At 41.3% G+C, this 17,470-nt stretch overlaps 3 protein-coding genes and 1 long non-coding RNA gene across 8 annotated transcripts; 3 read left to right on the top strand and 1 right to left on the bottom strand.

Moving 5' to 3' along the window:
• Positions 1-1,314: 1,314 nt before the first annotated feature.
• On the bottom strand, positions 1,315-5,773 carry LOC107278477 (uncharacterized). Of its 5 annotated transcripts, XR_010736843.1 has the most exons (8): positions 5,560-5,773; positions 5,383-5,456; positions 4,418-5,092; positions 3,941-4,074; positions 3,158-3,317; positions 2,284-2,469; positions 2,121-2,208; positions 1,315-1,763 (listed from the first exon to the last, which is right to left on the bottom strand). It is a non-coding gene; the product is annotated as an uncharacterized lncRNA (long non-coding RNA). The 5 variants fall into 5 exon arrangements; XR_010736845.1 differs by lacking the exons at positions 3,941-4,074; positions 4,418-5,092 and having other exon boundaries at positions 3,158-3,320; XR_010736844.1 differs by lacking the exons at positions 3,941-4,074; positions 4,418-5,092.
• LOC4348966 (S-(+)-linalool synthase, chloroplastic) lies at positions 1,500-4,651 on the top strand. The gene is made up of 6 exons (XM_015757750.3): positions 1,500-1,797; positions 2,129-2,504; positions 3,123-3,341; positions 3,470-3,608; positions 3,863-4,099; positions 4,385-4,651. Exons 1-6 carry the CDS (start codon positions 1,500-1,502, stop codon positions 4,649-4,651), a joined length of 1,536 nt encoding a protein of 511 aa, XP_015613236.1.
• A 5,980-nt stretch (positions 5,774-11,753) lies between the features above and the next one.
• On the top strand, positions 11,754-12,659 carry LOC136353785 (putative ripening-related protein 7). The gene has a single exon (XM_066305012.1). It carries the CDS (start codon positions 11,871-11,873, stop codon positions 12,357-12,359), a length of 489 nt encoding a protein of 162 aa, XP_066161109.1. The 5' UTR covers positions 11,754-11,870; the 3' UTR covers positions 12,360-12,659.
• A 3,262-nt stretch (positions 12,660-15,921) lies between these two features.
• Positions 15,922-16,694, top strand: LOC107278196 (putative ripening-related protein 6). Its single transcript, XM_026020569.2, has one exon. The coding sequence runs from the start codon at positions 15,922-15,924 to the stop codon at positions 16,423-16,425; it is 504 nt and encodes a 167-aa protein (XP_025876354.1). The 3' UTR covers positions 16,426-16,694.
• The last annotated feature ends 776 nt before the right edge of the window (positions 16,695-17,470 follow it).

Here is a 17,470-nt window from a genome sequence, read left to right as displayed (position 1 = left end):
GCTGCAAAATCATTGTTGCTGATTTTGCTAGTTTGACATGACATCGGTCCAAATATCGTACTATTGTGGGTCTAAATTATCTCGTTGAATACTGCATTTACACGTTGCTAGCACTGATGGAGCTGCTGATACGGAGCTGATCCAGAGCTTCTGCTTGCTGCTAGCACATTAAGGAGGTGGTGGCATGTATGGGCCGTAGTTGCTAGCGCTGTTGCATGCGTATAGGCCGGTGGGTGGCTGAAGCGCAGGCGACGACGATGCGCCGTGGCCAAGGAATTCGGTCCGATGGCTGGCACTTCACGCGCGCATCGCCATGACACTGTGCTGGCCACTGGAGCTCGAGCAGCAGCAACAACTACGGTGGAGCTCCGGATCCGCTCCCTCCGCCGAGCTTATCGCCATTGACGACCATCCCTGGTCTTATGGCAACTACCGATGCATGCCAGAGGTGAGAGGAGAGAAAGAAAGGGGAATGAAGGAAGAAGACGAGGATAGTTTGGTCCGAAAACTTGGAATTTGTATTAAAAGGAATGAGATCCTCTGACTTAGATGTTTTCACGTCAGAGGTGTACAGTACTCTGACGTGAGTTATTTTCAGCTGTCCGATCTGTAATGAGCGAATGAGATTGAGTGCTACAGTAATCTACAGTAACATCTAAACAGTAACCGTGAACAGTAGCGCGTGACTCGGGTTACTGTTCGTCTCTGACGTTGGAGCACTAAGTCAGAGGAGCCGGTTCCGCATTGAAAGGGTATGTAGTGGCACATCTCAAACACATGTTAAATTATAGTGGCATGGTTCCAATTTCGTGAATAGTAATGGTATATCTCAAAACAGGTAAATTTATAATGGCATGCATCCAATTAACTCAATATTGTAATATATACAATGCCAAATTAGTTTTATTATTAAATCAATAATTAAATATAGTTTCATAATATATTTATCTTGTGTTGAAAATATTATTAATTTTTTTTACAAACTTGATTAAATTTGAAACAGTTTGATTTTGACTGAAGTCAAAACGACTTATAGTTTGAAACGAAGAGAATAACATATTATTATCCCCCTCCAACATAATATTTTTAGGGTTTCTGGCTCCGCCGTTGCAGCTTGTGGAACAGCTAGCTAGCGTAGATCGAGAATTCGAGATGGCCTGTTGATTTAGAATGGATGGTGTGGATTGAAGGAATGTCACACCGTGTAATGTCATGTCAGAGGATACGGTTGTATTATGTATATTCGTCGCTGGGAAGAAACATGCGTACGTAGTCGAGGAGAGACGATGCTGACGGCGAAGACGCCGTACGTGGTAGACAAAGAGGACGACGAAATTAAGAAGCTTGGGCTTCCCTACAAATATACACGAGTTTCATGCAGTGCGAGCAACCCACCATTTCCATCTAAATTTCGGATAAGACCTTTAGAAATGATTGAAATTCGTCGAGAATCGAGATTGTGAATTCTGGCTCTCTAACCGCTTGTGTTTGGGAAATGCATGCATTTGCAGGGCTTCATGGAGCGCCTGGATGGCCTGACGAACGACGTGCAGGAGATGCTGCTGCATCAACGGCGGCGTCAGAGGAGTAGTACGGCGAGCGGCGGCGGCGGCGGCGCCCGGGAGAGGATGGCCACCGTCGACCACCTGAAGCGCCTCTGCATCGACCACTACTTCCAGGACGAGGTCGACGGCGCCATGGATGCCCACCTCGAGGAGCTCGCCCATGGCGGCGACCTGCTCGATGCCACCCTCGCGTTCCGGCTGATGAGAGAAGCAGGACACCATGTATCACCAGGTCACACATACTGATCATGACAAACAATGACTAATCAACTACTCCCTCAGTTTCTAAGTATTTGACATCGTTGATTTTTTTAAATATTTTTGACCGTTTGTCTTATTCAAAAAATTTAAGTAATTATTAATTATTTTTCTATCATTTGATTCATTGTTAAATATGCTTATATGTATACATATAGTTTTACATATTTCACAAAAGTTTTTGAATAAGACGAACGGTCAAACATGTGTTAAAAAGTCAACGGTGTCAAATATTTAGAAACGGAGGGAGTAGTTTAATTTAACCAGGTTTAATTAGAAAAGATTTGTGATAATTACCTGTGCAGATGAGGTTCTTGGAAGATTCACAGATGGAAATGGCGATTTCAGCATGGCTTACAGCAAGGACATCAGAGGGCTACTCAGCCTGCAAGACATATCACACATGAACATAGGAGCAGAGGCCTCACTCTACAAGGCAAAGGAGTTCACAAGCAGAAACCTTCAATCTGCCATCGATTACTTAGAGCCAGGCCTTGCAAGATATGTGAGGCAGTCACTGGAACATCCCTACCATGTCAGCTTGATGCAGTACAAGGCCAGGCACCACCTCAGCTACCTGCAGACCTTGCCCACCAGGTGCACTGCAATGGAAGAGCTTGCTCTTGCAAACTTCAAGCTGAACAAGCTGCTGCATCAGATGGAAATGCAGGAGATCAAAAGGTATTATATAAATACATATATAAAATGGAAAAGTTTAAGGATTTATGGCTTTTGGCTCAGTTTGAAACAGATTATTGAGGCGATTGTTGCTGTGGATTATCATTTTGATAAATGAACTTAACATATAACTTAAAATAAGTAGCTTAAGCAATACAGTGGAAGATAAATAAATATTTATCTTGGTTATGGGGAAAAATAAATATTTTGATAAATAAACTTAACATATAACTTAAAATAAGTAGATTAAGCAATACAGTGGAAGGTTTTTTTTTTTTGAGAAAATGTATTTTTCAAAGCGTGGAGAAAATAATCCATTCAAAAATCTGGTAAATGATATGAAAATAACTAAGCCTAATGATCTACGATTTTCCACCCTATGTATCTATGACATGTGGGTTCTGGTTCTCCATGTCACACACATAAATGGCAAGATTGCAACTACTAATGGAGTAGCAAATCCCTAATATATATAAAATGAGTACTTCTATAGTGATCTCTGTGGATTTTAAATAGCTACTTTTGTATTTCCTTATCATGACCATTTTAACAGCAGTGATCGATTCATAGTAAATTTGCAAGAAAATTTCAAACTTAGTGTCTCCAAATCACGTGATGCAGATGGTGGATGAACTTGGGATTGGCTCAGGAAATACCAGTTGCCAGGGACCAGGTGCAGAAATGGTACGTCTGGATAATGACGGCCTTCCAGGGTGCTTCCTTCTCCAGATACCGGATTGAGCTCACAAAGATCGCCTCCTTTGTCTACATTATGGATGACATCTTTGATCTTGTCAGCACACAAGAGGAGCGCTCCTGCTTCACACAGGCAATCAAAATGTAAGACTGAATTCAAGATAACAATCCTAAACATCGTCCTAGTAGATTCAGGTTACATTAGATTTGGACTGGTAAGGTACATATATGGTTACATGTAACAACTAATAATTAATGCACCCATTTTACAGGTGGGACTTTGCAGCTGCTGATTCCTTGCCTAGCTGCATGAGGTCATGCTACAGGGCTATTTACACTGTTACAAATGATATCGCAGATATGGTCGAGAGAGAACACGGAGTAAACCCTATCAATCATTTGAAGAAAGCTGTATGTCATAACAAATAAACATGCCATTTCTAATTCCTGCTGTGTTACAATTTATTTTCTCACAAAGAATTTGCAGTAACTGACAACCAAGATTGATAAAAATCATGGTGTGATTTAGCCTTTTCACTTTTTATCAGCCCTTGTAAATTTCTTATGTAACTCTGTTTTCACTCTGTCTACAATATAATTCCAGCTCTTGCTAGATCTTTGAAAAAAAAAGGACTGATGAAAACTTTGTACCCCATCTTCCGCAGTGGGCAGTGCTGTTTGATGGATTAATGACTGAGGCAAAATGGTTGACCGATAGTCATGTTCCCTCCTCAGAGGATTACCTAAGAAATGGTGTTATCACTTCAGGAGTACCACTTATGTTTTTACACTTATTATTCATGCTAGGGCATGATGCAGCAGAGCTCATTGACAACATCCCTCCTGTCATCTCCTGCCCAGCAAAAATCTTCAGACTCTGGGATGACATAGGCAACGCCAAGGTCAGAACACCTCCCAATAAACTTCTCTTCACCATGCCAAACCTATTACTACATATATAGCACCTAAAAATATCACACAGCAATATCTGAATTCTTGTGTTCATGTTTTAAACAGACTGACTATGCATACACACCAAAGAAGATTGTTCTGGATTAAAAAAAAATATAGCCTTGTTCTGAAGTCCATTTGATCCCTTTAAAAAGTTTCAAATTACTTGGTGCAACATGACTACACCAAATCCCACACATGCTGATACTAAATACACCTCTAAATTTCCAACACAGGAAGGGTTGGATGGATCATACAAGGAGTTGTACCTCAGGGAGAACCCGGGGCTCGCCGCCAGCGAAGCGGAGGAGCACATGCGCGGCATGATCGCCAGGGAGTGGGAGAAGCTCAACCGTGAGAGCTTCTTCTCCGGGAGGGCCTTCCCCGCCGGCTTCACGCAGGCGGCGCTCAATGCCGCCAGGATGGTCGGCGTCATGCACGGCCACGACGGCGAGCAGAGGCTCCCCGTCCTCGAGGACTACCTGAGGATGGTGCTTTTCTGAAGCTGAATCATATATATATTCACTCATCAATCATCCATGGTGTGCAGAGATTATCATGGAGACTTGACGTCGTAGATAGGCAGGAGAGCCAAATACAGAGTTGACACTGTTGATAGGTATGGAGACCCGTGGTTGATCCTAATTGCTTGAGAAATCTGGTTCGAAAGAAATCGCTGAATCTTCAAGGGCAGAGATCAACCTCTGGAGTATGTGTAGTGCTTAAGATTTAGCAAGATTATTGGCCTAGTGCTGTTTCTGTAAGAGCGCCACGCTGGAGTTCTTCCTCTTCTTCTTCTTCTTCTTCTTCTTCTTCTTCTTCTTCTTCTTCTTCTTCTTCTTCTTCTTCTTCTTCTTCAGTTTTTGTCTTCTTAAGCCTCTGAGCTTTTTTTTTTATTGGGGGTACCCCTTCCTAGTTCGAATTGTACATAAATGCTACTCCATCTGTTTCATATTGTCCATATTCATATAGGTATTAATGAATCTAGACACATATACATGCCTAGATTCATTATCATTTATATAAATGTGAGCAATACTAGAAAGTTTTACATTGTGAAATGGAGGAAGTATTATTCCTTGACACACTTGAGAGCATGCAACGCTAGAATCACAGAGATGCATGATTCAACACAAAATGCAGAGCTCTGAGCTCCCCACTTTGATTAAAAGGAGATTATATGTCATCTGCTCTTAAAAAAAACAAGAAATGCAGAGAGACCCATGCTTATCACCTTGCAACTCGCAGTCTTCCTTGGCATTTGAACGAGCAGCTCACCGGCAACAACCGCAATCTCCAGAGTCCAGACTGAAAACGTGCAACAGGGAAAGAAAAAAACAAGGATCTCGGATCGTAGAGCAAGAAAACGAGCACCAAACAATCAGCGAAAGAATCGTCAATAGATTTTTACCGGATATAAGAAGCCTATGTGTCAGTTTTTTCACAATTCACAGCAACACCGCCCACCAACCCCACGGATTCGGCAACTGCGCCCGTCGATCGGCGCCTCCGCCGCCGGCACAAGCTCCCCCGCGTCACCACCACCCCACGGGCAGCATCTCGCGATGCGGCGGCGGTGGCGTGGTGATGGTGAGACTGTGTGAGGAGACAGCTCCGACGACCATGGTTTCTTTCTCTCTCTCTCTCTTCGGGACCACCTAAATAAATTTTCTCCTAAAAATTTGACAGATATAATTATAGTACAATCGTAGTGTAATTACACTGTAACTTATATGTAATTACACTATAACTTGCATGTAACTACAGTGTAACTTGTATATAAGTTTCATGTAATTTTGAATCTTTAAATCTATTACAAGATTTGTTTTGGTGAGGAAGAAAAATAAAATCACAGCACACATATATGTGTAAGAATTTGTTTCCACAACCTCTATTTTACCGAAATAACATATTACGGAGAGATTTTTGAAAGTTACATACAAGTTACACTATAGTTACAGTGTAATTACACTATAATTATACTATAATTACATCTGTCAAATTTTTGGGAGAAAATTTGTCGACAAATATATAGCAAAATCGCTCTCTTTTGACTTTGCCAGCCCATCAATTTGTATGGCCCAGATTGCGGACGGGACGAGAGTCGCAGGCCCATTTTTCACTGGCCCAATATTCGAGATGTTTATCAACTGGGCCAATTTGATATGGTAGCGGTCCTATCTTGGGCCTGATCTCATCGAAGAACACGAAACTTTTCCGCATAAGGCCCCTCTACTCCCATTTCATTATTACCATATCGAATCCTCTCGAGAAAGAGAATGAGGTTAGGGCGAGTGGGCGACAGCGGTGGCGTTGGAGATCGACGGGGTGGTGAGGCCTTTCGCCGCGCAGCGAGGTCACCATGTGCCCGTGCTCTAATCCCAAGCCCGAGAAGGGTTCGAGGGGGGAGGGAGGGGATCGGAGAAGACGACGAAGAAGAAGGAGAAGAGGCATAGGCCCAGGCCCAAGCCTAAGCCCAGCGACAAGGTGAAGGAGGAGATGGAGGCAGAGGACGGGAAGAGTAGGAAGAAGACGAAGCTGGTGAGTGATGACATTGAGATGAGCCTGGATCTCGGTGGATGAGCTCGATTATCGCCTACATGACGTGTGCGACCCTAAGCCCGATCTCTCAACTCAAGCTCAAAAGTTAGAATCGGCTTGGACCCTGATTCAGAAGCCAGACTCTCCGCTGCTTTTGACAAGGAGGTGAAATTCGCTTCCAACATCCTCCAACGACGACGAAGAGAACGAGGAGGAATGGGAATTCACTGACGAGGCGACGACAAGGTGGAACTGATCAATTGAAGGAAGAGGAAGCTTGAGGAGGAATAGGAGGAAACTTACAATCTAAGCAAGAACAGAGTTTGATGACGGCTTCGAGAAGAGGAGTTGGAACTTCTCCTTCCTATACTCATTATTAATTAAACATTACCTTAAAAAAATTAAAAATAGATTAATATGATTTTTTAAAGCAACTTTTCTATTGAGGTTGTTTATAAAAAAGTATCGTTTAATAGTTCAGAAAGTGTGCGTGTGAAAAAAATAGCGAGTAGAAGTTAATAAAGATAAGAAAAAAAATATACCCTTAATAATTTACAGACATGTGTTTTCTTAACTTGCAGTATCTTTGTGATCCAGCTATATACTAGTTTATCCGTTTCATAATGTAAAACTTTCGAGCATTACCCACATTCATATAAATGTTAATGAATCTAAACATATATGTGTGTCTAGATTCATTAATATCTATATGAATATATGCAATGCTAGAAAGTCTTATATTATGAAACGGAGGGAGTAGTACAGTATAGTAGTTCCCTACCTAGTAGTGCTAATTACTACCCCTCCGTCCTAAAATATAATTTTTTTAACTCTGACATGATCTTCAAGATGCTACTTTGACCAATTATATCTATAAAAGTAAGATATTTTAAATAAAAAGAGTTGCATATTATGATAGTTTGTTTAATAATAAATCTAGTAACATCAATTTTACATGATTGATCTTTCTTTTTTTAATTATTAATAGTTAAAGCTGAAAATATTTGACTTGTACTATGCTAAAATGCTTATATTTTAAGACGGATAGAGTGATTATTATGATGTGATCATGCATGCATCCAGCATCATAGTGTTATTGTCATTTCAAAGTCGAGACAAATTAATACTCCTGGCTATTGACTGTCTCTAGCTGGAAGCAGAAATTACATATGTTTAATTAATTTTGAGTGAGAAATATTAGATAGAAAAATTAGCAAAACAATGTTTCTTTTCTTGGCTGAGCACGGCCTTGCCGGATTGGCACACACAGTCAGTGTCATTCAGGACGGGCAACTATATATCTGGTATTTACTCTAGTTTTGTCTTAATGAGAGCCATAGGAAGGTCCGCATCACGGGTGGTGGCGGCGCCGTGGAGGCGACGGTGGTGGACGAGTGCGACTCCCGGCGCGGCTGCAAGGACGACGTCGTCGACTCGTCGCCGGCCGTGTGGCGCGCGATGGGACGAGTATACTATGCTATTCTCTGATCTGTACGTATGATGTTAGGGTTGCTATTTGCAAATAAATTATGACCGTATTTAGTTCGTGTGCTAAAATTTTTGTAAGTATAGGAACACACATTTGAAGTATTAAAGTGGCGAAGCTAGAACAAATTGAAGGGGGTGCACCACCTCAACCGTACATATAGTGGCACACGAAATTTTGAAGCCATGCTATATAAGATAACGATAAACTATCAACTATTAAACATCATACTAGATGATGGTTAAGTGTATAATGAAGATATGATTAGAATTTCTTACATTAAAATGTAAAGTGAAGGGGGCTCAATAAAAAATATTAGTACTTTGGATCGATCTACAATACTGCTCCATTTTCCTAATCCCAGTAAAACAATTTAATTTGATTAAATCCTAAAATACTATCTAGAAACATTAAAATAGTAACAAAATTAAATTCTATATTTAAACTTTAAGATTTGATGTGAAGAAATCAGACAAATTGAAGAAATAAGATGAGGAAGTTATATGCCCTCCTCTCTATCCAATCAATATAAGCATGTACTGGCGAATTGGCGATAGACATGATTGGTAAAAAAACAAAATAACAAAGCAGTAGGCTCATGCGACCAACTGGCCTTGCGGTCGTGCGCTCGTCCCGCCGTCTGGCCAGTCGTCGGGGGTGCACGTAACTGAGATGAGGTGGGTGCACATGTAGCAAAAACAGAAATACAGGGGTTCCTGTACACCCCCCTCAGCCTATGTACCTTCGCCCCTTATTAAACATACACTAATAACAAAACAAATTACAGATTCCGTCTGTAAACTGCAAGACGAATTTATTAAGCCTAATTAATTCATCATTAGTAAATACTTACTGTAGCATCGCATTGTCAAATCGTGGCGTAATAGGCTCAAAAGATTCGTCTCACAATTTACATGCAAACTGTGCAATTGGTTTTTTTTCGTCCACATTTAACGCTCCATGCTTGTGTCCAAACATTTAATGTGACGGAATTTTTGAAAGTTTAAAGGGAACTAAACACTGCCTATGTTTGCTTCTTGCATAGAAGAAACTAGGGGAGTATAAGAAAAAAACTACACAAGTTTTTTGAGCATAATATAATTAACTGTATTGTAATTGCATTATAACTACGATATACCTTATACCCCCTTCATCTTATACCCCCTTCATCCCACTCAGTAACGCGCACATGCATTTTAAGATTCAACTCTTTAAATATAATAAATAGTTTATTATAATTTAAATTTTATTTGATGAAAATAATATAATTGAGTTATCATTTAAATTTACTTTCATATGATTATGATTTTGTTGCTATAAATATTATAGTATGTGAGAAATTTAAAGTTAAAGATTAGTCTTGAAGATTGTGCTAAGTTTGACCGCGTCTTAAGTAAGTGGGACGAAGTGAGTATAAAACTTGTATTCAACTATAATTTGGTTGGCCAGCATCGGGATCTTACGCGTGACGTGTAAAAATCTTCTCTAGCATTTTTTTCCCTTCATGCATAAATCTCGAGGTAATCCGATGGCCATAAATCTAAAAGTTTCAGGGGTAAAAAACTTGCGAAAGTTTTTCTATCAATTCTGTTTGCGTAATTTAAGTTTTAATTATTAAAAACTTAAAAAATGATATATTTTATATTTTAATAAAAAAAGTTTTCACACAAAATATACCGTTTAGCAGGTTAAAAAACATGCTAACGAGAATCGTGGTAAAATCCGCATCTTAGTCCGAAGATAACAGAGTCATGAATGAGAGGATCGATATGAAAAGCTAAATAACCTGAGAGTTGGTTCCCATATCTGGAGCTGGAACATCAGTATGAAAGCCAATTAAGTCGCTTGAGCCCAGAGATGCTGAGTTCTTCGGGACCAGGGGTGCGTCCTATTCCACCTTTAGCTACTTCACATGGAATGATACTCCGCGCTTTGCCGCGGGATATATGGATGAATACATGTTATACATTATAGAAATGATAGATGTACATGTTTAAATAATGTGAAAATAATGTGGCGATAATGATTTGACATCGATTACATATTGAGTTTTAAAAATACAACAAAACTGTAAATGATATATCATGTTTTTATGATATTTAAAATACTCTAGATAATAATTGCTAATGAGTGATGATGTGGCACACTTGCATGGATGTGAAATACTCTAGATAATAATTGCTAGTGGGTGATGATGTGACGCACTTGCATGTTGAGTTTTAGTAGTTAGCGGATATCAACTTTACAGCAAGATAGATTGGCGCGCGGGTGTCTTCCATGTGCCAAGGCATTCACCTTCTCACCATATGGATGAAAGACTTGTCTCTGCAAGTGCTTGCTGCAACCATACACACTATATTTTTGAGAGTGTTTTCAGATAGTCTTAAATATGATTGGCAGCATACATTGCGTTGGATGTGGAGTCCGGATTTTACCCATTATTAAAAAAAATACAAATCCATCAAAGGAGGATGTCATAATCAGACATCTCTCCAAGTGGAGACAAATCAATCCTGGCTGTAGCTAGAAGAAGAAAAGGTGTTTAAATTGCTGTAATTTTCAGTGAGAGATATTATAGGTATATAAAAATAAGCAAAACAAATATCTGTCTTGGCTGGGCTCGGCACTGTCATATTTAATTATCACACTCCGTATCAGTCAGGACAAACCGGCGTGGACAATCATCTTTTGCACTCTAGTTGTGATCTGATGATAGCTACTAAATGGTACTCGAGTAATATTCTATGTTTTTATGCAGCTGTTGCTCTTGGAAGATTTGCAAATTGCTCCTAATTAAATCAAAGTAAACTAGGCATTCTGCCGCCATGGTTTACTCTAAATGCTTTACTATCAGATTGCACATGCACATAGGAGTCCATAAGACCATGTTGCTCTGTTTGGTCTATAACGTTTGTGTCTAAACCATGTCTTGAAATGCAGCAGCAGGCCAAAATTCAGGATACACATATTCAACCGAAATTTGCATGCGCATATACTGTAACACGCTTTAATATTCCCCCCACCCACAACCCCAACACACACATCGCGTGGAGTAATATATTTCATGTTAATCTATATGATCTTTTTTTAAATAAAATTATAACTATTTAGATGACACATGCTGTATAAGATATGAGGAGATATATCCTCAAGAGAATGAAAACATTTTCCCAACAAAGCAATGTATACTGATTACAAATTACATCTTTCAACACTTGTCAAATACGAATCTATCATAAACCATTTACTGTCATTTATAAGAATTTAAGCCTGCGCCTGAACAAATACGCTAGCTAAGCTGCCGGTTTCTCTCATCCAGTTTTCCACAGAAACGCCAATACCTCCCTCCATATCCATAATCCCATACGATAGCCTCGATCAATCAGCCAACAGATCGTCGATGCACCGAACCATATGAAGGATTCGCGACCCGTTCTTGATTCGCTAGCTTAGCTCAGGAATTACCGCGCCCGTTTTTACGACGCAAGGAAGCCGCCATTGATCCTGTATCGAGCTCACCGCTCGTGAAAATCCACAAGAAATCAATGGAGAAACCTTACTCCATAATTATAATTAATTAATTATTATATACTATCTCACTTGCTGGGTGCTATATATAAACCCCTCGAGAGCTCGAGGCAGTGCACCATCGCAAGCGAAGCGAGGCAGAGCACGAAGGTCTCGGGAGATCAGCAATGGCGGCGGCGGCGGCGAGCACCAAGATCGTCGCGGTTGTTGTCGCTGTCCTCCTTGCCATCCTTGAGATGCCGTCGTGTGCCGTCGCGCGGCGGCACCACCACGACCACCACGACAAGCCGGGCCACCACGACGGCGGGTTCCCGGCGGTGATGACGGTGAACGGGTTCGAGAAGGGGGAGGACGGCGGCGGGCCGGCGGCGTGCGACGGGCACTACCACAGCGACGGCGAGCTGATCGTCGCGCTGTCGACGGAGTGGTTCGCCGGCGGGCGGCGGTGCCACAGGAGGATCCGCATCACGCCGAGCGAACACGGGCGCCGCGGCGGCGGCGGCGGGCGGCGCGCCGTGGAGGCGACGGTGGTGGACGAGTGCGACTCCCGGCGCGGCTGCAAGGACGACGTCGTCGACTCGTCACCGGCCGTGTGGCGCGCGCTCGGCCTCGACACCGACTCCGGCGAGGTCCGCGTCACGTGGTCCGACGTCTGATGAACCCCTCGCCGGCGGCGATCTGCTCCGCCTAGCTACTTGTGATCGGCCGCCATTGCAACTGCTCGATCCTAGACTGATCATGAATTGTGTTCAGCCAAGAACAGTTTGCTAGTATATTTTTCTATAATCTTTTGCGATGCATGGTAGTGTTGAGATTTGAGAATAAAAATCACTTTCTTTTGAAGAAGAAAGTATACTGGGTTAGTTGCTATGAGTTTATACAATATGGAGTATAAACTAGTAAGGATTTGTACCAGTTTGGTTAAGTTTTCTTGGTCAAATTCAGGCTTCACTGTTTTTGTTGATATTGGATTTTATACTCTCAAGGAAATGTATACTCTCTTATTTGTATATTACTTAAATAATCATAAAAAAAGAAAAGATGTATTAACATATGATACATCACTTGACAAACATGAAAATTAAAATTCAACTTCTACAAATCATAAGAAAAAAAGTTAAACTACAACTAGTAAATGCGTATTCACAGTTAAATATGTTTTTTTAACATGTAGAAGTTAATTAAATTTAATCTTGCATGTTTATGGAGTGATGTATCACATATTAAACTATCTTGTTATTTTTTTATTTTTTTACAAAATCATTTAAGTGCCATACAAATAATAACGAAAGGACATCAAGTACAGGATAATTTCTCCTTTTTTTATGAAAATACCCGGGCATGATTGTCCGATACTTGTCCGGGCTGACTGATCACGCATCACTTGATTGATAAATAGAATTGGTCCAATTGGATTAGGACTCCAATATGAATCTATGATAATTTTTGCACATAATACTAGGGGTACTATAACAGAGAAAAAATAGTGATAATAACAAAGAAAGTGGTTCTTATGTGATGTGTTTCATTCGTTTTTAATAGATGATGTCGTTGACTTTTAGACACATGTTTAACCGTTAATCTTATTCAAAAATTTTATACAAATGCATGAGATATAAATCATATATTGCTCATAATGCAAATATCATCAGCATGGTTCTTACACCTATCTAGGCAAAATTGAAGTGATATAAGATTTGGGAACACCACCTACACTCTATTTTTTTTTCAGTCTTTACATTGTTGTAATTTACTTTCAACGCCAGGATTGGATAAATTTGAGCCATATCGTCCTTTGAAATTTATGTTGATCAACAAAAAGTTTCTATCAACTTGTTAGCCGACATAAGTCTTTAATTTGTCTCTGTCAATTTGCTTGAAAATCATCTGCAATGCCTCACAAGTCGCCAATACGCATGCACTCTCATGAATATAGACGTCATGTATTCATTTAGCAGTCTACCTAGAAATTCCCCTTCGATCGGTAATAACAATCCTCCTCGATTATTTTGAGTGAAAAAATCTCACATATGTTAACCTCTGTTACCCATGAGATGGCTCACATGATTAGATACAAATAACAAAATGAACACTCCTACATCCTAGTACATGAATGATCATTAGTTAACTTGTTTTTGTTTTTGAAAGTGCATCTAGGCCCCTAATGATTTTGATGATTAATTACAATGCGATTAGAGAGGACTAACACTTTTATTCAAGCAAATATGAAGGTTGTTATGTCCTCGACATGTTGTAATGAGATGCATACCCCATGAATGCGACATCACGATACAATGCGGCAATGATCAAATGGTATATTGTATCTTTTACCTTATATTGTGTCGTAGGAATGTCGTGCTATTAAGAGGGATACCACATGCATATTATTGGTAGAATACTAGTGCTCAAAATGCTTCATCTTTGTGTGAGTTGAAAAACCTAAGTCAAAATTTCAATCCCGAGTTGTTTCACTTATCACAACACTTACACCGGGTTTCTTTGCAAGTTTTTCAACATCTCTTGAAGGTTTTGGACCATGTTTTATGTTGGGTTTGATAGCCCATGAAACTAGCTTTCCATAGAGTCAAAGATCTTCGAAATCGGAGTTCGGAATAAAAAGTTATTGCAGTTTTACTTGAGCAACATCAGGCTATCCGATTTGAAATCAGACTATCCGATGTATCGGACTATCCGATTTTTCATAGAACTTCACTCTCTGTCTTGATTTGAAAAAATCCTATCGAGTGAGTTTTTCTAAGTATCGGAGTATCCGATGTCGGATCAGATAGTCCAATGATACAGAGACTCTGAAATTTCATAGAACTTGAGTCTCTGTTTGAGGACGAAGTTTTTGCTTCTAAAATATCAGATACTCCGATTTAACATCAAATAGTCCGATGTCTCGGAAAGTCCGAAATTTCATGGAACTTCGTTCTCTATTTCTCATTGCCTTGGAGGTTTAAAATATCGGACTATCCGATCTTGTATCGGACTATCCGACGTGGGCTGAAAGATTCCCCTCCAACGGCCACATTTTTGGGGGGGTCTATAAATACCCCCCACCTAACCCTTTTCTAGGGTTACCCAACTCATTTCATTCTCATTCACTTTGGGTTGAGCTTGGTGCTAAGGTGCTTTGGATCTTTGAGCTCTTTCTCCCTCTCTCAAATCCCTCCTTGTTCTTTGTGTGGTGGATCTTGGTGGTTGTGGATTTGGTGTTTGAGGGCCTAGTGTGTGTTTCACTCGATCTTGAACACTAGGGTTTGACCACGAGTTGTGTGGTGTTTGTTACTCTTGGAGGTTGAGGACTCCTAGACGGCTAGGTGTCACTCCTGAGCCACCGATCTACGTGTTGTTGGCCGAGAGAAGTTTGTGAAGGTCGGATCTCGCCTCCGCAAGGAAAGATATACCCCTTAGTGGAAGGAGAAGTGCTTAGTGCAACCTCTTGAGGAAAGGGTTAGCAAAAACCCGGCTCTTAGTGAGCTCCTCAACGGAGAGTAGAATCCCCTCAAGGATTTGAACTCCGGGAACAACTTCGTGAACTTCATCATTGGTGATCTCCCTTCATCCTCCTTTTAGCTTTGCTTAATTGTGCCGCTATAGATCTAGTCACTGTTTGTGCTTTACTCTTGCTTGTATTATAGATCTACTTGTTGTGCTTCATTGGTGGATCAGACATCAGACTATCTGATATTTTCGGATAATCTGACTGTGGATCAGACTTTCCGACCTTATTTTAGTTTTAGCTTCCGCATAAAATTTTAAATTAGCCTATTCACCCCCTTAGGCCTAATTGAACCTTTCAGTTTTTACATTTTTGTACTTAATTAATGATGGTAATGTCAAATTATCACCAACTCTCTGTCGCTGGCGACGCTTTCACTTGTTCTCCTCTCGGTTATTACCGCTGTAAAATTAGCCACGCCATCAAATCCAAAGTTAGTACAATGCATTTGTCCAACAATGAAGCCACTAATCTAATTGTATCGAGATTACCGAAAGAGTATCGTACTTATCTACCAAAATGGAATCATTAGCATCGCCGTTGTTCAACATCAACCACCAAAAATTAAACGAACAAACAACTTAATGATGTACACGTGTAATTAAGTAAAAATGTATCCTTACTCTGATGAGCCTATATAATGCTAGTACTAGCTAACAGCGTAATTAAGCAAGTCATTAGCTGCTAATTAATTAAGCAACAGCACGAGCTTAATGGCGAACGCTAAGCAGCTCGCGCTGTTCGCGATGCTCGTGCTGCTGCTCGCGTCGTGCGCCGCCGCGCGGCGCCACGGCAAGCCGGACCCGTGCGACGGCGGCGGCGGCGGCGTGGACTCGCATCTGCCGCCGGGGATGCGGCGGTGCTCGTCGCCGGCGGTGTCGGAGGACGGGACGCCGGCGGTGATGACGGTGAACGGGTTCGAGGAGGGGGAGGACGGCGGCGGGCCGGCGGCGTGCGACGGGCGCTACCACAGCGACCGGTCCCTGGTGGCGGCGCTGTCGACGGGGTGGTTCGCCGGCGGCCGCCGCTGCCACCGCGGGATCCGCATCACGAGCCGGCAGAACGGCCGCTCCGTGGTGGCCACCGTCGTCGACGAGTGCGACTCCCGCCACGGCGGCTGCAAGGACGACATCGTCGACACCTCCGCCGCCGTGTGGAGCGCGCTCGGCCTCGACACCAACGTCGGCGAGGTCCCCGTCACCTGGTCCGACGCCTGAGCCGCCGCTTCTGTCGTCACCGGCGGCGGCGGCGGCCGGCCGGCCGGCCACCGGCGTTGGCAACGCTTGTTTGCATGGAGTACGTGTGGTATGTGTCAGTGTGTCAGTCGTGTCAGCGTTGCTACTCTCTTGACGTGTTTGGTCGAGTAGCAAAAATAATGTGCTCTTGATCTCTTGCATTTGCATGGTGTGTGTTTCTGCGAGTTATCTTGTAAGGGTGACCTGTTGTGGTCTGTCTCGTGTCAGTTTGATTCACAGTTTGGAATGTTCGTGTTGCCATTTCAAAATATTTAGTCCGAATTTGGTCTCTCATCTCGATCTCAAATATTCAAACCAGGCTAGAATCATCCAAGAATGTCTTTAAATTTCTCAAAAGGAATTGCTAAAAAAATGTCTTAAGTTTGTCCCCTAAAACTCTGGAATTTATGATCATCAGATCCCATGTGGAAATGTCTAACAGTTTTCTTTCCCTAAAACTTTCGAACTTATGATCGTCAGATCCCATGCAGAAATGTCTAAAAGTTCTTTTTTCTAGTTTACTACCATCGCATCCCATGTGACAATGTGTATTTTTCGTCCTAAAACTTGTAAATTTATAACTGTGTCGGATCCCATTTGGGTGTTGGAGAAGGAATGTTTTGTCTAGGAGAGCAAGCGTGGCTAACCACAATACGAAACATGGTTTTTTATAATTATTATAGACAAGTTATATAAACATTATTGTAATTTTATAGTTACTCTAATTACTATAGCTAAGATTTAAAAATTTCACTTGAATATCCAACCAAACCATGCATCTAAAATATGGTATATATAGAATTGGTGTAAGATAGTATCGAGATCGACAACCATTATTAATGACAATATACTTTTCCAAAACTTTCGGTTCAATCTCTACGCCCAAAACCCCCACGTTTTAACTGTGGGGTATTACATTCTCTACATAGAAAGAATTGGTATACCATATGAACCAACTACAAATACCATCTCCTTCAACTTTCCTTCAACTCAATCTCTCCATTCCATGATTTACATTGTTCCTCGT

This window comes from Oryza sativa, chromosome 10, assembly GCF_034140825.1.
Source record: "Oryza sativa Japonica Group chromosome 10, ASM3414082v1".
NCBI classification, from domain to species: domain Eukaryota; kingdom Viridiplantae; phylum Streptophyta; class Magnoliopsida; order Poales; family Poaceae; genus Oryza; species Oryza sativa.
Note: the sequence above shows the minus strand (reverse complement) of the source record. Positions and strands in the feature narration are given on the sequence as shown.